The 23,195-nt window shown below is 35.5% G+C and overlaps 1 protein-coding gene across 1 annotated transcript in view; it reads left to right on the forward strand.

Annotated features, from left to right (window-relative positions):
- The window catches only part of LOC150103424 (dynein regulatory complex subunit 4-like), a 199,200-nt gene that overhangs the window by 49,077 nt on the left and 126,928 nt on the right, over window positions 1-23,195 (forward strand). The window contains exon 4 of the mRNA XM_090398147.1: window positions 21,857-22,063. Within this exon, the coding sequence (XP_090254273.1) occupies window positions 21,857-22,063 (207 nt within the window). The remainder of the gene's footprint in view (window positions 1-21,856; window positions 22,064-23,195) is intronic.

Here is a 23,195-nt window from a genome sequence, read left to right on the forward strand (position 1 = left end):
TTGAATAAATTCATATGGAATGAGAGAGAAATTAGTCGGAACACTAAATTAGCTGTATACAAGACAGTGGTCAAACCAATTTTAACTTATGGATCTGAGAGCTGGGTCAGAAGTAAAACACTTGACCAAAGACTAGAGACCGCAGATATGAGAGTCCTGGGAAAGATTAGAGGCGTGAACAGATGGCATCATTGGCAATATCATATTAAAAACGAGGATATTAGGAAAGAACTTGACATTGGCGGCATCCAGGAATGCATTAGCAGTGCTAATCTCAGGTGGTATGGTCACTTAAACAGAATGGGTGAGGAAAGATTAGCAAAACAAGTGTTCTCTGCAAGGTTGGCAGTTAAACGACCCTGAGGAAGACCAAGATATAGGTTTATTGATACGGTACAATGTGCCTTAGACGATAGAAATATTAGATCTGATAATGATAATATAGGAGTCTTGACAATTAATAGACTGATTTGGAGGAAAATTGTAGATAGGAACTTAGTAATGATGTAAATTTTTCATGTAGTATTATCATATCCTGTACGCCCCGTGAGGGTACATGTCAGGAATTTGATGATGATGTAATTTAATTTTGCAAGTTAATTCATAATTCCTAGATATGATGTTAAGAAATAGTGAAGTGCAATACAGTTTTGGACGGAAACTGAATATGAAAGCAAGGCATAATTTCAAACTCATTGATTTTGAAAAAAAAAAAAAAAATCAAATCTTAAATTAATATAATCATATGTAGAAATATTGTGAAATAGAAAAATTATCATCATCATCATCATCAAATTCCTGCCATGTACCCTCAAGGGGTGTACAGGATATGATAGTACTACATGAAAAAAAAAATTACATCATTATTAATTTCCTATCTACAATTTTCCTCCAAATCAGCCTTTTATTTGTCATCACTCCAACATTATCAGATGTTATATTTCTATCGTCTAAGGCACTTTGTACCGTATCAATCCACCTATATCTTGGTCTTCCTCTGGGTTGTTTTCCTGCCAACCTGGCAGAGAACACTTGTTTTGCTAATCTTTCCTCACCCATTCTGTTTAAGTGACCATACCACCTGAGATTAGCTCTGCTAATGCATTCCTGGATGTTGACAATGCCAAGTTCTTTCCTAATATCCTCGTTTTTAATATGATACTGCCATTGATGCCATCTGTTCATGCCTATAATCTTTCTCAGGACTCTCATATCTGTGGTCTCTAGTCTTTGGTCAAGTGTTTTACTTCTGACCCAGCTCTCGGATCCATAAGTTAAAACTGGTTTGAACACTGTCTTGTATACAGCTAATTTAGTGTTCCGACTAATTTCTCTCTTATTCCATATGAATTTATTCAATTGACTTCCCACCATACCAGCTTTGCTTATTCTGTTGTCTATTTCTGTATTTAATTTACCATCTTCACTAAAAATCGTGCCTAAATAGCTGAAATGTTTTACTTGTTCCACAGGTTCTCCATTCACAACACAGTTGACATTTTCAATGATTCTGCCTATTTTCATTGTCTTTGTCTTTTTATTGCTGACCTTCATACCATATCTATTACAACAGCTGTTCAATTTAGTCAGAGAATCTTGCAGACTTGTAGCAGATTTATTTAGAAGTATAACGTCATCTGCATAAAGCAAAGAGCTGACATTAACATCTCCAATTTTGATATCATGTTTAATACCACTTTCCTTCATAATGTGATCCATATAGATAATGAATAACAGAGGGGGATAATGTACATCCTTGTCTCACACCAGATTTAACATTAAACCATCTTCCTGTACTTCCTTCAATTCTAACTGCTGACTTACAACTCAAATAAAGACTAAGTATTGCTTGATATAATGCCCCATTGACACCATATAACTGCAGCGTATTGAATAGCTTCTCTCTTGGCACCTTGTCATATGCCTTTTCCAGATCGACAAAACTTAAATACAGATCTTTGTTATATTCCCATGCTTTCTCGACTATTTGTCGTAAAGTGAAGATCTGATCCTGACAGCCTCTATTTGGCCTGAATCCAGCTTGTTCTTCACCAAGCTTTTCTTCCACAATTCTTCTCAACCGTTTCTCAAGTATACTTGCATAGATCTTGCCGGGACACTCAGTAAGGTAATACCTCTGTAATTCTCACATGCAGTTTTATTTCCCTTTTTATATATGGGTACTATGAGAGCTCTACTCCAATCATCGGGAATTCGTCCCTCTGTCCAGGCTTTCTGAACTATGCAGTGCAGCCCCTGTAAGACTCTTATACCACCATACTTAAGCATTTCTGGTCGAATATCATCTACTCCTGCTGCCTTTCCACATTTCAAGCCTTTGATGGCTTTTTCTACTTCAAGTATGGATATGTATTCCTGACTGCATGCCTGGTCAGTGTTTTTTATCACTGTGCTGTCATCACTGCTTGTTTCATTTAGCAGTTTTTCAAAGTAATTACTCCATACTTCAAGGATATCTTTTTCTCCCATTTTCATGTCACCTTTATCATCTCTAACTCCTTTCACAGCACTCTTTCCTCCATTTCTAAGCTTCTTCAACAACCTCCAGAATATTTTCCCACCTTCTTGATATTTATTTTCTATATTCTTGCCAAAGTCCTCCAATGACTTTTGTTTAGCTAGTTTTACATGGTGTTTAGCATTCTTGCATTTGTCTCTGTATTCTCTAAGAGCACAAGCTGACTTATTTGTCAGCAAATTTTGATATGCTTTCTTCTTTTCCTTCACTGCCTCTTTAATTTCCTGTGTCCATCAGGGAGTTCTGATTTTATCCTTGCAGACAACCTCACCACATGCCTCTCTGGCAGAATCAATCAATGTTTTCTTCAGAGTTTGCCACTGAATCTCCAATGTTTGATTCCTGTTCTTAAACTTGTTCATTTTTTCTTCAATAATCTTTGTGTATTTTAGTCTACAGCTCACATCTGAGAGCTGCTCAACTTTTATTCGCTTTAAAACTTTCTTACAAGTTATTCTTTTCAATATGAAATTCAATTTTATCCTGCTGAAGACTAAATAGTGATCACTTCCAATTTCAAATCCTCTGTACACTCTGGTGTCCTGCACCAGGGAGAAAACATCACTATCAACAATAACATAGTCAATGAGACTTTTCTTATTCCTTGCCTCTTCTCTCCATGTGAATTTGTGCACATTTTTATGTTGGAACATGGTGTTAGTAATAACCAGTCCATGTCCTGAGCAGAAATCCAACAGATATTTGCCATTATTATTAGCTTTTCACTTTTCTCCAAATTTTCCCAAAATATTTTTGTATGTCTCACAATCATTTCCTACTCTGCTATTTAGATCCCCAACAAGGACCAACTTTTCATTTTTCATTGTGTCAGTTGCTTTTTCTAAAGCCTCAAAAAATTCCTCCACGTCTACCTTAGTAGAACCTTCTGTGGGACCATAGGCACAAATAAGTCTCATTGTCCAGTTCCCCATTCTCATATTTGCCCACATTACTCTACTTGAGACTGACTGCCATTCAAGAAGATTAGCCTTGTATTTTGTGTTGAATACTATGGCTACTCCTTCTTTTCCTTGATTGTCATTGCCTGAATATAACATTTTGTATTTATTGCTCAGAAAGATCTCACCAGTTTTGGTCTTTTTTGTTTCAGTCACCCCTATTATGTCGATCTGGTACTTATCTAATTCCTCAGCTAGCTCTATTTCTTTGCCATTCAGGCTTCTTACGTTGATAGTACCGATCTTCAACTCTGGTGATGTTGAGTTGGGGTTTATTTTCAGATTTGTTCCAGTAGCTGACTTTTCGCTGTTCGCCCTGGTTTCCTGGCGAAAACAACGGGGGCCTTGTTTAACCGGGCGACGCCCCAGCTGGCAAGAAATTTTGTCATGTTGTACCATCATTCTATATTTTGGTTTAACCAATAAGAATACAATTTGGTCGGCTAAATCCCAAATTGCCAGCCCATCCTCGTCCGTTCAGTATCCAAGTAGATACCCAACAGGGTGCACCACGAGAAGGTGATGATTGGACATTAGGTCAGAAGCCCTGGTCGGTTCTTCGCCTTCCTTTAAAGGCTATGTGGAGGTCTCCTCTCAGTTATACAGCTCTGACCCTTAAGCACCCCAAGTAGAAAAATTATAATTATGAAATAAAACTCTAATTGAGTATAAAATCAAATCCAAGGAATTTTGACTTAAAAAGGAAATAATCATGATTACTAACTATTATAATAACGGAATGCTTCCATTAAAAATTGTTTTTTTTTTAATGCTCCCCGTGATAGATTGAGACGCAAGTTAAATTCACTGGTGAGCCACCCCAAATCTAGTAATACTGTCATTGATACAGATAGAGTAGTGATCAACATATCAGGCCACCCACTGACAGACAGTGAACATTTCGTTCTGTCAAAAGGGCATAATTTTGCCGTTGCTCCGAATAAGGTATCCATAATAGACTTTTTCCATAGTATGGACAGAGGTATTCAATCCTTACCCCAAGAAAACAGCTAACACAATAAGATTCGAGTGTGCAAAAATTCTTTATAACGCCAAGCCTCTGCAGCTGAACCTATCGTTTACTGGACCAAAGGCAATGAAATCGCTAAAAAATAAAAAAAAATAATAAAAATAACAAGAACCTAATTATTACAAAAGCTGACAAAGGGAAGGCTGTAGTCTTCCAAGACAGAAGAGAATATGAGAGAAAAATATCACTGTTACTCTGTGACTATTCGACTTATAGGCCCCTCACTTCAGTTCCTACTGGTAGTCAAATAAAAAAGCTTAATGCCCTTATAGAAAAAATATCGTATATGGGATGAAGATAAAAAGAAAACACTAGAGACCTCCTTCGGGTGCTCACTGAGATTATATGGTCTTCCAAAAGTGCATAAGCCAGGAATTCCATTAAGACTGGTTTTAGCTGTATAGATTGTCCCACTTACAAAATATCAAAATTTCTGTCAAATTTACTCACTTCTTCAACTAGAAGACCTCTACATATATAAAAAATTCTGTGGACTTCAGAAATAAAATTTTCGATCTGCATCTAGACGATTCGGATTACGATTAGTTTAGATGTTGTTTCGCTATTTATGAATGTTCTGTTGGCGGACAGCATAGAATTACTACACCAAGAATTTCCTCCAGACATTGTCAAATTATTTGAATTTGTAATAAAGTCTGGTTATTTTTTCTTCAAAAACCAGTTATACCAACAAATCGAAGGGACAACAATGGGTAATCCAATATCTCCTGCTAATGCCAACTACTTCATGGAGCATTTCGAACAGCTTATCCTTGACAATATTACACCCAGACCTAACATTTGGTTCAGATATGTGGACAACATTTTTGCCATATGGAAGGGCACCTCAGAAGAACTACAACAGTTTCTCTCAAAAATTAATGCACTTCATCCAAGGATCCAGTTCACCCTAGAAGTAGAAGTAAATAAGCAGTTAGCCTTTCTCTTGATGCTTTGCCAACCAGATGGTTATCTATGATTCACAGTCTATAGGAAAGAGACTCATACAGGCCAGTACATCCACGCTGAATCACATCACCATCCCAGCCAAAAGGGCAGGTACTATAAAAACACTAGTTCATAGAGCCAACTCCTTTTGTTCTTCAGAAGAACTTTTACAAAAAGAATTACTGTATATTAATTCCTCCTTCATATCCAGTGGTTATGAAGCTGAGATGTGGGAGCTTGTCCTTTGGAGACATTAGGAATGTGGAGATTTTTCTGATGGGTTGAAAATCCACACAGATATTTAGCGGTTTTAGCACCTTAGCTATGCGTTCACTAACCCTATGTACATAGAGGATAGGTATACATGTAGGTTCTTCTATACTTGAAGAGGAAGCTGAAGCACGACTACTTAAAAAGAGCTTTAAGTAGTCGTGCTCCAGCATCCTCTTCAAGTATAGAACCTACATGTATACCTATCCCCCTATGTACATAGGGTTAGTGAACGCATAGCTAAGGTGCTAAAACTACTAAATATCTGTGTGGCTTTTCAACCCATCAGAAAAATCTCCACATTCCTAATGTCTCCAAAGGACAAGCTCCCACATCTCAGCTATCCAGGTGTCTACCAGATTCCCTGCTCATGTGGATTATCATATTTCGGACAAACAGGAAGATCTACTCAGGTCCGGTTGGAAGAACACCAGTCGTACATCCAGTACCTTGAACCCAAACAGTCTGGAATTGCAGAACATGCCATCAACACCAGACATAGAGTTAAGTAGAACAAGACAAAAGTCATTCACAAAAGTTGGTTCCTAATGGAACGGCTATACAAAGAAACATGTGAAACATTACTTCACTCCCCTTAACCTAAACAGATGGTCTACATTTAGATGGGCTGGAAAAAGTTAGCTTGTGGGAGATAGTACCTTATAAAGCAGCAAATCTTTCCTAACATATAATTGTATACACATCTATATATTTATATATATATAAAAAAAAAAAATTAATTATTATAATTGAATAATTAAATAACTAAATAATTAAATTTAAATAATTAAAAAAAATAAATAATAATAATAATTAAATAAATTTTGGAAATTTAACCTTAGCTACTTAGGTGGTGCTTTGTGAATATAACAGTTATTGTTTAATTAGCCTTGTACCTGTACTGATGATGCCTGTGATACTCAGGTGAAAATTCTACGAATAAAGAATAATTTACGTGAGTTAATTCCGTTATTATAATAGTTAGTAATATGTCTACTCATGGTATTTCCTTACTGAAACTGAAAATAATCATGATATAAGTTGAGACGTTAGAGTTTTTGACATTCTTTTTTGAAATTACTTGTTCTGAGTATGAAAAGCATAATTTATATATTACAAAAATGATTTTATTATTTTAAAATAAGGTGTGTTGTTTGGATTCAGTTGTGTTTTTACTTGAGGTTTATTTTTGACTATTTGATTTTTGTCTGCAGTTCACTTCTGAGTTTTCACAGGTGAACTGTTGACTCAAATTTAAATACTATTTGAGAAAAAAATGAAATAATTTGAAAACAAAAACCAATCATTGGAGACTCAATAGCAAAATGCAAAAGAAAAAAAAAGATTCATTTAGGGATGCATGTGGTGAATTTTTTTTTAAAAAGATAGAGAAATAAGAACTTCATGGCAAACTCAAAAAAAAAGTTAAAGAGTCAATCCCAGGAAAGAAGAAATCATATCAAAAGTTCCTGGTAAATAAGTCAGCAGGTACCATTAGAGAATACAGAAAAAAATGTAAGACGGCTGTTATGTGTTGAAATAGCTAAACCAAAGTCATAGAAAGACTTCAAGAGGGATATGGAAGAATATAAAAAAAATATCACAAAGGTTGCAAAATGTTCTGAAGATGTGACATAGAAGCTGAAGATAAAGATATTAAAAATAAAAATATTAGTGAAGAACTGAAAATCATTAATATCTAAGAATGTGTGAATAGAGCTAATCTGAAGTCATCATTTAAACAGACTGGGCTGGAAAAAGTTAGCTGAAGAGGTGTTTGATGCTAGGATGATCCCCTAGAACAGTGTTTCTCAAACTTTTCTGGTAATGGTCCATTTGACAAGCATATAATTCAGGGATCCACTAACCCTGATACACCATCCTTTACCAGTAGGTCATATTTTAAAACAAGAAGTTAGTCAGCCTTTATATGCCATCCCTAGTTGTCGTACACCCCTAGGCATAGGCAGCTTGCACAATTAATGTTTTTTAGTAGAAAATTAAGTCAGAGAAAAATTAGGATAGGAATGGGATATATTGTGAATTATACGAAAAAATGACACTTGTAAAGTATTTAATTGTTTATTCAAATTCAAAGAATTAAGTTTCTATAAAAAATAAAAAATACCATATATGTCGGCATATAAGAAGAGGCCTAAATTTTAGGCTGTTTTTTTTTAGGATTTAAGCTTATGTCGGTTGTATAAGATGAACCCCCAATTTCTTCTTTCTTGTATTTATTTTTATTTATTCGTATGGCATTTCCTCCCTTTTTCTCCCCCGTCCCTATTGGGACGAGTTGAGTCCCCCCCATCCCCCACGGAGGGTTAAGTATTTATGGCCGTAGATCTGTGTTCATGGGGCCGGTTTGCCTGCTTGCGGGATGAAAAATGCCAGATGAACTCTGCCAGAAAAAACCCTACTGCCCGTGCCTGAGACTGGCTAACTTGGCTATGGCTGAGGAAGATCCCCAAATTTCTCACTTCTTCGACAGGAATCAGACCTGGGACACTCCTTCCCCAGTCATATGGTTGCGAAGCGCACAGCCACTAGGCTAACCGCGCGGACTTTCTTGTATTAATGCAACATTAGGTATTGTTGTTATATCCATTATTTTTATATCTATGCATATCCATTATTTTTTTGCATAGCATAAATTTAGTATTTATGCGAATTACCCTTATTAAAAGTGATTAGCCTCAATTTCAATTAATTATTAATTTTGCATTTTTTTTAATTTGAGGATTATTAAAATTGATTAGAGCATATGCACTAAAATGATCAAGATTGAATCCAGATGAAAGTATAGAATTTCAAGCTACTTCAGGATGATGTAATCGTTTTATGAACAGACAAAATCTGGTAATATGACAAAAAACGAAAATTGCTCAAAAACTACCATCAGATCTTGACCACAAACTTACCAGTTTCCATAAATTTATTATTCAGTTGAGATAAGAACATAAATTTCTATTGTCAAATATTCAAAAAATGGATGAAACTATGAGCTTTGATATGATAAACAATAAAAGTGGAGTCTAAAGGTAGTAAGTGTGTGCTAGTTCGAAGTGCAGGTCATGAAGAAACAAGGTTTATGGTTGTGTTGTCATGTTTGGCTGATGGAACCAAGTTAAAACCAATGATCATCTTTAAACATAAAACTAAACCTAAGATAAAATTTCCTTCAGGTGTTTTTGTACATTTTCACGAAAAAGGATGGATAGATGAAAATGGTGTGAAGTTATGGATAAATAATGTGTGGAACATGTGACCAGGTGATATAATGAATAAACGCAGTTTATTAGTATGGGATATGTTTCATAGTCATTTAACTGAGAATACTAAAAGTCTTCTAGGAAAAAAATAACACAAAAATTGCTGTTATACCAGGTGGTTTAACTTCTATATTGCAACCACTAGATGTCTGCTTGAACAAACCATTTAAAGATCACATGCGAGAAAAGTGGAATAATTGGATGTTGACCGGTGAAAAATCATTTACAAACAGCGGATCTATGCGTGCTGCATCACTTGATATGTTGTGCAATTTTGTGATCAAAGCATGGAATAAAGTAAAAGTAGAGACTATAATAAAATCATTTAAAAAGCGTGGTATCTCTAATCTTATGGATGGTATGGAAAATGATCTGTTGTGGGACACTGACGATGAAAACAAAATCAATTCACCGGATTTTAATTGGGATCCATATGACGATCATTTAAACAATGAATCTGAAGAACTATTTTCAACAGATGATGAAGAAAATTAACATGGAAATTGAGGTTAATAATTATTATTTTTTTTAAGACTTACATCTATTGTAATATTTTAAATTTATGTAACAAAAATTAATCTGATTTGTTTATAAATAGTTCCTATTTTCTTATATAATGATGTATTGTAACTACCTAAATGTTCATCCAAGAAATTAAGCTTCCCTTTATATACTTGCCGTATAAAATGACCCATGATTTTGAGGGGTTTTCTGTTTTTGAGAGTCGTCTTATATGCCGACATATATGGTATATTAAATACATTTATGAGACTAGTGAGGCAAACTGCATATTTTTCAGCCTACAGTGGCAATGCAGCAGTTGATTTTATGTACTACTAACTTTGCCACATCTCAATATACACACATATTGAGATGTGGCAAAATATTAAACATGCTATTATAATAAATAAACAAATTATATAAAAGGCATCTATAGTTAATAGAATTTTAATGTATTGTATTTTAAATTGTATCTGAAAATATGCAACCTAAGATTTAAAAAATTGTATTTAACAAAATTCTGTCGAGACTAACCATGAAACACATGGCCTACCAGTGGACTGCACTTTGAGAACAGCTACCCTAGAAGACCTGGATCTAGGTGTGGACTGATGCTATTAGTAGTACCTCAGAAGATCAAAATGTGAGATTTGACAATATTGGAGGTTTGATATATTACTAATAGAAAGCTAGTAATAAAGTTAATTGCATTTCGTCAACTAAATTTTGTGATGAGTGATGATGATCACAAGGAGACAGAAGCAGATAAAATAGTTGAGTTACTGAGTGAACACTTTGCAAGAGCGTATCATCCTAGTGAGGTTATTGCTTTAACATGTGAGGCCAGGTGGTTCTACAGATGATCTGGAAAACATGCATCGCTAAATTAGTACAATGAGTACAGGTCAAGTGATTATTATGTGGGATTTCAACTATGGAGATATAGACTAGAAGGAAGAAAGATCACATGGCAAGAAGGAAATATAATTTATACACCTACTAAGAGATAATTACTTAAGGAAGCATGTGATGGAGGGGACTGGGAGTGGGGTGGGAGAGTATTGGACCTGGTCATAGGATCAGAAGAGCTATCCATAAACAAGGTGATCACATTGTCTCTGATTGGTGAAGTGACTGTGCAGTCTTGACTTGGGAGATTGTAAAACGTGAGGAATATTCTGTCAAGAAGGAGGTATATGTGGAACTACAAGGCAGATGATTATGACAAGCTTAGGAAGAAGCTTAAATCTGCACCATGGCATTGAAACAATGCAGTGTAAAGATGTTAGTAGCTCATGTATTATAGTTAAGGGTCATTTAGAATGAGCAGTGTTAAATTGTATATCTAAAGTAAGGAGGGTTAATCAGATAGGAGTTAGGTGGATGAGTAGTATCATTCAACATGAGTTGCAGAACAAGAAAATGCTGTGGAGAGTATATAAAGAGAAAGGTGACCAGCAAACTCATGAACAGTCCAATGCCCAGGCAAGAAAGGTGACCAGCATGCAAGTAAGGCAAAATCAGATTATGAGAAAAATCTAGCCAAGCAGACCAAAAGAAATCCAAAGAGTGCTATCGTTATGTGGTATGTAAGAGGAAGAACGACTATGGAAGATTAACCTTAATGAGTGGTGATGGTCACAAGGAGATAGCAGCAGATAAAATAGTTGGAGTTACTGAGTGACCACTTTGCACTGGTATATCATCCTAATGAGGTTACTGCTTTAACATATGTGACAGCACTGATGTGGGAACAGAGGCTGATGAACTGGAGGTTCTTAGGATATTGCAGAATCTCAATGTAAATGCAGATGTGGGATATTAGCTAAGTTTTTGCGAGAATGTACGAGTGTCAACATGGCTTTGTGAGGGGGGTCAGTCATGCCTTAGTAATTTACTAACTTTTTTATAATAGAGTAACAGCTGAGTTGGATAAAGGTAATGATTGCATAATAATTCAGCTGGATTTTTCAAAGGCATTTGACAGAATACCACATGGAACTCTGTTATGCAAATTAGGACAAATGGGGATGGACATGACCACTGGTTAAGTGGATAAGAGGGTTGCTGCTAGACAGATATCAAAAAGTGGTATATGGAGGTGTAGAATATTGAGGTGAAAACAGGACATTAGTGGTGTGCTGCAAGTTTCATTGCCTGGACCATTGCTGTTTAATTTGCACATAAATGATATACAAAATAACCTAAAAGGAAATTTCAGTTGTTTTTCTGATAATGCAAAATTAGGTAGAATAATGGTTAATCAAGATGATGTAGAGAGCTTGCAGGACAACTTTTAATAGGCTGTTAGTATGGGTGAAAAATAGTGGTGTCAGTTTAATGTGGAGAAATGTAAAGTTATGCATTTTGGGAAAAATAGATTACAAACAGTGTATCACATTGATTGCGCTGGACACTCCAGGAAATAGGTGAAGCTAGAGATTTATTGGTGGTTGTAGACAGAGACTTAAAGTTTACAGGACACATTGCTAAGTTTGCTAAGGTACTCCCAGAAGATTATTTGGCTATTGAAGAACACATAACACATTAACAAGTAGAGATAAGGAAGATGTTTTCTTCTTTATAAGGACTTGATAAACCCACATCTAGATTGCTGTGCTCAAGTCTGGTCCCCAGTGTTTCTTGGGAATGAAGAAGCAGTAGAATGGATTCAGAGGTGAGTGACCAAGATGGTGAGTTGCCTGTGGAATGTTCCCTATGAGGATAGATGGAGGGTGTGTGGATTGCAGAAGTTGGTTGATAGGAGAAAAAGACCGGATATGATAGAAACATTTAAGTTGCTTAAAGGATTTTTATAGGATTGATGCAGGGGAAATGTTTCAGCACATGGCTACAGGGACCAGAACAAGGAGTCATCCCTGGAAGTTGAATAAAGATGTAGTTATTATTGGTTTGAGGACTAGATTTTTTGCTTGGAGAGTTGTGAATGAGTGGAATGAGTTGCCAGAGTCAGTTGTGAGTGCTTTGTCTGTTAATGGGCTCATGCACAGGTATAATAGATTGTGTGGATAGATGGGTCTCCCGCGATGAGTCTTCTGATTCCATGGAGATGCTTGTATAATAATAATAAATTAACAATAATTTTGTATTATTATTATTATTATTATCAGCTTTCCAACAAGAGATGGAAATCCATCTAGTGATGGGATATTAGTGTTAATATGATAAGTGTAATTTAGCAGAAATCTATCTGCTACCTGAGACACTTAGTAGTTAGTGGAAGCCTTAATATATATATATACAGGGTGTTCGGGATAAATTTGACAGTTTCGTAAGGAAAAAGAAAATCTTCTTTGTATCTATTAAATTTAATGAATTGACAAAAAAACATTACAGGCAGAGTTAATTACAATACTATCAACAAGATTTACTCAAAATAACCACCATTAGCATCGATCACAGCTTCAATTCTGCTTCGGAACCTCGAACAAGCTGATGCTACAGTCTCCCTGGGAAGGGCCGCAAAAACTGTTTTAATTTTATCCATTAACTGGGCTTTTGTATTACTGGAAGTGCGATTGGTGTCTTTTTCAACTGCGCCCCATACAAAATAATCCATGGGGTTAAGGTCTGGGGAGTTTGGAGGCCAAACATTTGGACTGGTGAAGTCGTAGAAATTTTCAGACAACCATTTTTGACTTTTCCCAGAGGTGTGGCAAGGGGCCGAATCCTGCTGCCATACATACGGCCTACCATTGGCTACCCTTGTTATCCAGGGCTTGACTACAGTTAGCAACTCCACGAACAAAGCCCGAATTCCAATGCCAGGGTTCTTCAACACCTGTTCCTGCAGATTTGCGAGGAATTCTGCTGTACGAACGCAATCAGATCGTCTGCTAGGGATCTTTCTTCTTGCTACATCCTCGTAGTCACCATTGCAAGTCTCTAGTTCATGCCTGATTGTTTTTACTGTATTCAGGGAGCATTGGGCAGCAGTCGTAATATCCTTATTTTGATGGCGGGCACGAATCATCATGATACAAGTTATTCTCTTCCATGATTCAGGTGGGTTCCAGCTATCCATCCTTTCTGACATCTTGTATATGAATGAAGAAGGGTCCAAACTTTTAAATGAAGAGAAGTGTGTGTTAATACATGTAACTTACGGAAAAATATAATTAATTATAAATATGTCAAATTTATCCCGAACACCCTGTATATATATTTTTTTTTTTTTTTTAAAAAAAAGAATTGAATGACTTAAACCGAGAGAAATGGAAAAAACAGTTTATTAGTACTACACAACTAGTTTCAGTTTTTTAACAGCCTTCGTCAGGTACACATTATAAAAGAAATAACCATTAAACATGGAGGAAAAAACTGTAAATGTATATATTTAACGTTAAAACATTGAAGTCAATGTATTCAAAGCTGTTCACTCATTGGCTACATTGTTAGACGTGTGCATATAGCATCTCATGAATCCCAGTATTTGATCACAGCAGAATCACAGTCTGAAAGGTTGTAGCTTAGGTTGTTGTTTAGATGTACAGGGTTGAGGATGATTTCCTTAGATTCTATAATTTTTCTTTCCAATTCATCATGGCAATGTAAAATGTTGTTAGATTTGTCCCAAAGGATTGTATGGCTAAGATTTTCTTCATCAGAATTGGCCAAAAACAGACGTGGCTAGATAAAGCACTGGCATGTGTTCTCTTGTAAGCGATGTCTCTCTTGTGCTCCTCAATGCGTAATTTGATTGACGTATCTGTTTGGCCAAAGTAAGGAATGTCACAGTCACACCAGATCTGATAAACACCAGGATATTTAAGATTATGATGACTAGGTTTTGGATGGCTTACTAGAGAATGGATTTTTGGAAGAGGAGTAAATAAAGTTCTTATGTTATATTTTTTAAGAACCTTGGCTAATTTGGGAGAAACAGAGCTTATGTATGGTATAGAAATATATAAAAATCCATTTTCTAGTAAGCCATCCAAAACCTAGTCATCATAATCAATATCTCGGTATAAGAGTCATTTAATTTCCTTTTTATATATATATATATATAAAAGGTTGAAGGTTCATCAACCATATATATATATATATATATATATATATATATATATATATATATATATATATATATATATATGGTTGACGAAGAATCAACAGATTTTTTTAAAAAATGACTGTTCTTTTTCCATTTCTAATATGTATTCTAGGATAGAACCGAATAAACTTGGAATCAAAATATTTTGGTTCAGATGAAGAAACATTCCAAATTATGAAGATATCATCAACATATCTGAACTACAGCAGGGTTTGGGGAAAACATTAAGAGATGTTCATATCATTCCTTAAAATAATTACCAAGAGTTAGGAGAGGGTCCTCATGGCAGCATCCTCTATTTGTTGATATAGTATAATCTGAAAGTAAAATATCCCAAGGACATCACAAGAGTTGAACTATATTATCTCCAGGAAAGTCTTTGTTTAAAGGTATATTGATAAGTAGGTAAACTATATTTAGCTGATTATTATATCAGATGGAGGGGCAGAAGAAGATCACAAATTCACAAATTTTGCTTTGAAATTGCAAGTGTTCTTGATACAAGAGGCTGACATTTCTATGAATGTTGGATGCAATATTACGGGATGCTTGGAGAATTTATATAAGTGGGACAACTAATCAACAACTAGTGTTAAGGGAATACCAGATTTTTGGAACTTGGGCCCATGGCAGAGTGAATCCTCTTAGTTGTATGAGGAGAAATAACATGTAAGCATATAGCATGTCACTGGAATGAAAAAAAAAAAAGTCCATCAGTGGTTTTTTGTTTTTTTTTAATCTTATTTTATTTTATTTTTAGAAAAACAGCATAATCATGATGAGTCTTGGAGTCCCAAGACTCATCATGAGAGACTCAAACTCTCCCCACTATATCTGTCGTACCTATTCTTGAATCCATCAACAGACAAAGCATTCACAACTGACCCTGGCAACTTATGCCATTCATTCACCGCTCTCCAAGCGAAAATCTACACCTCACACCCTTGCTGGCCACACTCTTACCTAATTTCCAGGGATGACTTCTGATCCTGCCCCCCCTCTAGCCACCAAGTGCAGAAATATTTTCTCTGTAATAATCCTATAAACTCCTTTTAAGTAACTTAAATGTTTCTATTACATCCCTTCTTTTTTTTGCTTATCAATCAACTTTTGCAATCTGCAAACCCTGACTCCATCCTCATAGGTTTGAAGTCTATACATAGTACATCAGTAACATAGTAACCTAAGGATTTTTATTATTTTATTTATTGTTTTGTATTTTTACATAGTCTAGAAATTCTGGTATAGAGACCAAATGGAACTTTTTCAAACCTCTTCATGCCTCTAATAAGAAGGACAGTGTTCTCACACCAGATGATGAAATTCATCTTTCACCTAGGCACAATCACACACATCCATGTCCATGGCAGGATTCAAGCCTTCAGCTTGTTGATTGGAAAGTAGATACGTCACTTGACCTCCCTGACTCATTTGAGCTTGCCACGAACTCCTAAAACTCCTTTTGAAGGTTCTAAAAACAATCTTTTTTTTTTTTTAAATCTAGGAATTAATTTGACAATTGTTACCTTACTAGAGTTTTGTTATGCACATATTGAATTTTTTTTGTTATATTTGTATGTTATTCTGTTTCAATTTTTTATACTGAAGATGCCTAAAAACACTGTTATTATACATTTTATTGAGCGTTCTTTCACTTGGTTATACTATAGATTAAATATGCCAAGAAATTATATTCTTGGTTTAATCCTTTTTTCCAAGTGTAAGCAAACAATGTTTGTGCTTGAAGTATCTTCACGACTGGTCTACTTTTATATAGAGTATACAAGTAGCCCAACCAAGGTATTGTATAATCAAGTGAAAGAATTTTCAACATCTGTCTCTAATCCAGAGCATCTTGATGATAAGATGTGGCACCTTTTGACTACTTGTATATGGGTAATATATGACTTCTGCATTACTTCAACCTTGGTATGTCTTCTGGGTCTGGCTTCCATTGATGAGACCTCAATAAAGGTTGAAACCGATCTGGCCAGTGGCCCTTCCTATTATGCATGGTATTATACACATCCAAGAGGGTGTGTACTTTGCATTATGGGATTCTAAGGCAATTGATATAAGTCATTAGCCTCTATATACAAGTAGCCCAGTTGTGAAGATACTTCATGCAAACATTGTTTGCTTGTTTGCTACACTTAGATAAAGGATTAAACAATAATATAATTTCTTGGCATCTTTAATTTATAATTTATTTTATTTAAATATAAAGAGCCAATAGGCTTCATTTCGGCGATATAAACATTATTAAAATTAAGGGGATATTAATCCCACATTGTTTTAAAACTGAATAAGAAACTCAAAGATTGGAATCAGAGAGTTTCATGCCGAATATAGTAAACTATAAAGTATCGGCGATTACTAGCGTGAGCTAATGCAAGTAGTCCTAGTACGTAGTACAATCTCGGGCAATTTTCTTTGCAATCCTTTGCAACAAGTTGCCCAAGATTGTACTACGTACTAGGACTACTTGCATTAGCTCATGCTAGTAATCGCTGATACTTTATAGTTTACTATATTCGGCATGAAACTCTCTGATTCCAATCTTTGAGTTTCTTATTCGGTTTTAAAACAATGTGGGATTAATATCCCCCATTGTTAATATTTATTAAAATTTTAATAAATTTATTTTATATTATTATTATACAGGTATTTCTATGGGGGTCGAAAGAAAAGAAAGACTCATCATGAGAGGCCCACACTAACTATTATTTACACAATAAGAGGTACTCTCGTACCCCTCCTTAAACTTATTCCCCATTACATTCACAACATATTGGAGGTACGAAGTGGCTTGAAGCAGTCTGGTCTCTAGAGCAGGGTTTCCAGACTGTAAAATATAGATTAAAAAATACAAAAAATATATATATATAAAATTGAGAAAAAAATAGAAAAAATCAGTATCAAATCTACCATAGGTTTGCAAATAACCTTTTATGGGTGGGAGAACATAAAAAAAAATTAAATAAATTAAAAAAACTACTTCTTTCAATCCATTCCACTTGTTCACCACTCTCCAACCAAAGAACCTAGTCTACACATCCTTACTAACTACACTTTTACACAACTTCCCCCTTAGTTGTGGCCATATTATAGAATCCCTTTAGCAACTTATAAGTTTCTATGTCCTCTCCTTTCTACCAAAACTAAACTTTGCAACTCACATATCTTCAATCTGTCCTCACAAGGAGCATTCTATAGAGCTGTCATCAGCCTGGTCTCTCATCTCTTGATCCTCTCCACCATTTATGATCAAGAAACCCAGGGGACAAAATCTGTGCACAGTAGTCAAGATGTGTCCGAATTATAACCTTATAAAGAGTGATAATAACCTCCCTGTTTTTACTTGTCAGTGTGTTCTTGAACATCCAACTAATCTTTTTGAGTTATTTTGTCAACTTTTGTAATATGACCTCTGAACTTCAAATTTCTATCACTTCCAGATCCCTAGTATCTTCTTCTTCTTCTGTTCATTGGACATCCATAAATGACATATGGTCACTTCGATACTCAGTAATGTGCCACGCCAGTCCTTGCCACGTGGTCCTGTTGTATGCTTTTCTGGAGGCTTCAATTCTCTGAAGATCAGTCACCCTACATGCCACCCATCCATCTCATTGGCAGTCTATCTCTTCCTCTTTTTCCAGGAACTTCCTTTACCTCAAAAGCCTTCTGTAACACCACATCTCAAAAGCAGCTATCCTTTTCTTATCTGATTTCTTTATAGGTTCCAAGTTTCACATCTATAAGTTGCTGTTGGAAAAACAACTACATCCAAAATCCTCAACTTTGTTCCTGTGAAGATGGATCCAGCCTTTCAGATTTGACTGTTTTAGTCATTCTGATGTCTTCTGAACAGCAATTCTTCACATTAATAATGGATCCCAATTACTTGAATTTGCAAAATTCCTCAATTTTTTTCTCCAGTAAGGTACACTTGTTTCTCAGGAGCTTCCCCATCTGTATTTCCTTTGAGAACTATCATCTTTGTCTTGCTAGGATTGTGCTGAGGTCTTCTGTTTTTACTGATCTCGTTAACTTTGTCAAGAATTTGTCCTAGTTCTTCCTTGTCATTATTGAGGAGTATGGTATCATCAGTTTCATCGATTTTCTGTAATCCAGTACCATCAGTATGATACAAAAGTATGTAATCTTTTTTAGCCTGAAGTGCATTACTTACATTTGGCAACATAAAATTGATAACCATTGTCCTTTGTCCACTCAGCCAATTTATTTAAATTATTCTGCAGGATATTTACATTCCTTTATCAACTATTGTCCTCACCATTTTGCATCGTTAGCAAACAAATGAATATTTTACTTTAAATCTTTTGCTGTGTTATAAATGTTACAAGTAAAGAGTATTAGCCCTAGTACAGAGCCCTAGGGCACTCCACTAGTCACTGTCATTTGCCTTGATTCCACTCCACCTATATCACCCTCTGTCTGTCATCCCCCCCCCCCCTCCCATTCAGGCAACCAGCCTCTCCAGTTTGCTCCAACTTTGTAATAGTTTTCCATGAAGCATTCTGTCAAATGTTTGGAAAGTCTAGTAGTATCATGGTGTAGCTATTTCCTTTAACCAATTTCACTGTCATTTTATTGTAAATGTGAAAAATTACTTAGACAGGACTTATGTGTTACAAAACTGTACTGCCCCTTTATAGAGCATTATATTCCTATCCACTCATTCCTGAATTTTACCTTTTACCAACTTCTTCAGAACTTTAACACTCCTGAGCTGTAATTTGTTACTTCTGTCTTGCTACCTTTATATAATGGAACTATCTTAACCTCTTTCCACTTCCTTGGAACCTTTTCATAGCTGAGACCTAAACAACTTTGTCAGAGGCACTGCCAGTTCTCTTCCACATTTTGGCAGCACACAAGCTGATCCAGGCACACTGCTGTATTCACATTGATATTTTGCAATGTATTGAGTACCTTCAGTTCATCTACCTTACTTCTCACATCAGCCTCTGTCACTTCAGTAACTTCAAAATCGTCACCTGGATGATACACTCTTGCAAGGTGATCACTTAGTAACTCAACTATTTCTTCAGCTTCTCTCACTTTCCTACCATCAGCACTGAGTAAAGTTATCCTTTTCTTTCTATATAGTTCTTTCTCTTACTTTCTTGCTACATAGCAAAAAACTCTTTACTTTAGCCTGCTTAGCTAATTTTCTCTCATTATTCTTTCCTGCAATTTGTATTGCTCATAAGCATGCTGATTATCTTTTTGTTTATATTTCTTCCATAATGCCTTCTTTTTTTGTAGCCCTTGCTTTATGTTGCTACTCATCCACTTAATCCCTACTCTGTTTATCCTCCTAACCCCTGGACATGCAATCTGCTACTGCATCTCTCAGACAATCCCTGACCATTTCTAATGCACTACCATTCATTCCTTGTAGCTTCTTATGCCATGCCACTGCTCCAATCCACGACCTAAGATTTTCGTAATTGCAGCTTTGTAGTTCCAAGTGTTTTTTGACCGAGACCTCTATATCATTGTCAACTTTCCAGAAGATGGGGATGGAAGATTAGTGCAGGCTAAGCAATTATCATGGGAGACTTCAACTATGGGGATGTAGACTGGAAGGAGGAAAGGACACATGACAAGATGGAAATAGATTTTATACAGTTACTAAGGAATAATTATATGAAACTGCATGTGATGGAGAAGGACCAGGGGTTTGAGAGTGTTGGATCTTGAAACAGCATCAGAAGATCTATGTAGTTGTTGCTGTAGTTATATATAGATCTTCTGATGCTGTTACAAGATCCAACACTCTCAAACCCCTGGTCCTTCTCCATCACATGCAGTTTCATATAATTATTCCTTAGTAACTGTATAAAATCTATTTCCATCTTGTCATGTGTCCTTTCCTCCTTCCAGTCTACATCCCCATAGTTGAAGTCTCTCATGATAATTGCTTAGCCTGCACTAATCTTCCATCCTCATCTTCCTCAGGACCCCCAGGTCTATAGCAGCAACTAACAATATATTTTGTCCTAATCTCCCACCAAATAGCCTCAAATGAACCATCTTCCTCAGATCTAAAATCCTCCTTTACTCCTATTTTTGTTGGTTATAATTCTTCAGCTGTCATTAATAATATCCCTCCTGCTGTCCTATTCCTTCTCTCTTTTCTGAAAATACAATATCCCTTACATTCTATCCCTGTAATTACATCATTCTCCGTCATCCAGGTCTCAATAATTTTTGACCTGGTCAAGCTGGCCAATGCCAAACACACTGCTCTTTTATTTCTGATACTTCTGGCATTCATGCACATGCATTTCATCATTCCCTTAGTTTCACATCATCCTCTTGGAAAAATCTGAATAAGTGTGGTAATAACATAATGTCATTACTAGGCTCATTCAAATTTGTAATCTGGGACACTTCACCCAGTTGTTACTCTTCTATCCTCCTTCCTACCATTATTCAGCATTACTTTGAATTTCACAACATGGAATACACTGACAAAATATTCATTGAATATTTGCACAGATGAAGATCTTTGAATATCTTCATTGGATGTGTGACCCTTGTACCATCTCCAGCAACTAAAAGTCAGTATTTTATATCTCCCACTCCCCCTTCTACATTGCTCCATATTTTCCTCTTTCACATTTGTAAACAACAACAACAACCTTGTGTAGTACAGTATTGAACACTATACTAAAATGAACACACTGTTTAGGTGAGAGTGCCTCCTTAGCTTAGTTAATATCAGTAGTGTCCTTTAATTGAAAAGACCTGGATTTAAATCCTATCCAGGATACTAAGACCCTGGTTTACTAGGAACTTTTCAACTGATGTTTAACTAGCTTATGATCTCATATGGAAGTGAGTTTCATGACATAAAACAGACAAACTGGCCAGAGAGCACATGCACTTAACAGGCATGATGCAATGGCTTCACTGCTTTGACTGTAATTCCAAATGGCAACTAAAACTTCTTATCAGCTCTAACAGGCTTACCAACAAAAAAAAAAATTTAATCAGAAGATTTTTTTTTTGTTGCTAAATGGTGTTAGTTCTGGTTAAAAGACAGTTGTATTTACTTTGGCTATTAAAAAGGAAAATAATTTTCAGTTTTTTTTTAATTTATTAAAGCTCTTTTATGACACTAAATAAATTAATAAATAAATGATAAAACATGAAACTCATAAAAGTGATTTTAATATTATATTTACGTGAATAAAAAATGTATTATTGCTTACTTCTTTTCAGATTTATAAACAAAAGGTGAAGCATTTGATGCTTGAATATCAACAGAATTTAGCTAATCAGAAAATGGATAGTATGTCAGCTCTTCGACTAGCAGAAAATGATTACAAACAATCTGAAAATTCTCTTCAAGAAGAGAAGAGAATGCTAAAAGTGCAATTAAAAGAACAACAGATATCTCACCAGGAAGCTGTGAAGGACTTAAAACTGGTAAAGTTTATGCTCATCATTATCAATTTCTTATAATTATTACATAATTATATGCTCTGTTGAAATTATTGAGATAGTACTGTATTTCAGAGAAATTAAATTGCACACACACACACACACACACATACACACAGTAGTGCATGGGCTTCCTTTCTTGGGCTCTGATTGCACCTTCTACTTTTATATGTATACGACTCTCTCCACCATGTCACACATTGTGCTGACATAAGGTAATTATTTTGCATCATTCTTCCTTCAGCACAGCTGCCTCTTTATGTACCATTGTCACACACACTGATCTGGCCCATATGCAGTGTTTCAACTGGTTCCAGTAGTGTTCTCTTGGGTAAGGATCAGGATGCTGAGCCACTCAGGTTTTTGCACATTATTTTCCTCAGCCATGTTTCATCATCACCTACAGTATGACATGGCATATTGTTGTGTTGAAGTGACTTGGATCTGTTTTGTAAAAACTGTCACTTTGTAGAAAGTACACTTTTCAGAAGTGTTTGCATCTATCACCATTCTTTCTTCTGAAATAATACCATGAGAAATAGCTCTAGACCATTATTCTTCTACAACTAAACATGTGTTTTTATATCATCCATTGAATCAGGAAAAAGGTGTAACATGATTCATTGCTCCATATTGCAGGTTTCCAGTGTTCCATAGACCATTCATGATGTTCTTTAGACCAGTGTAGACTGCATTGTGGATTGTTATGGAATCATTCATGCTTGTTTTCTATTAGTTGGGAATAGTTTGTGCTTTTGCTGTGTTTAAAACCAGTTAACTTTGAAAGAAGCCCCATGCAAAGATGTTATTACATGGAACTGTATTTCAGTGTATGGGATTATAAATGGAAACAGAATAAAAGAAGCAAGCAGATATTGACAAAGAGTAGAACATAGACAGTTGCAGTGACAAACATTGTGAACTTTGCATGGTAAATTCTTAGAATTCAGTAATCATGAAAAACATTGAATAGGGAATGAATATTAACAGCAAAGAATCATATTGACTAATCCATTTGTTCAAGTGTATGATAAAGAAAGAACCTGTCAGTGGAAGCATTAAATATCTTAAAAACTGTAAATGATCTGGATTTACAGTTTTTATACTGTAAATGATA

The sequence above is a fragment of the Typopeltis vanoorti genome, chromosome 9, assembly GCF_054136105.1.
Source record: "Typopeltis vanoorti isolate ZY-2024b chromosome 9, IOZ_Tvanoo_1.0, whole genome shotgun sequence".
NCBI classification, from domain to species: Eukaryota; Metazoa; Arthropoda; class Arachnida; order Uropygi; family Thelyphonidae; genus Typopeltis; species Typopeltis vanoorti.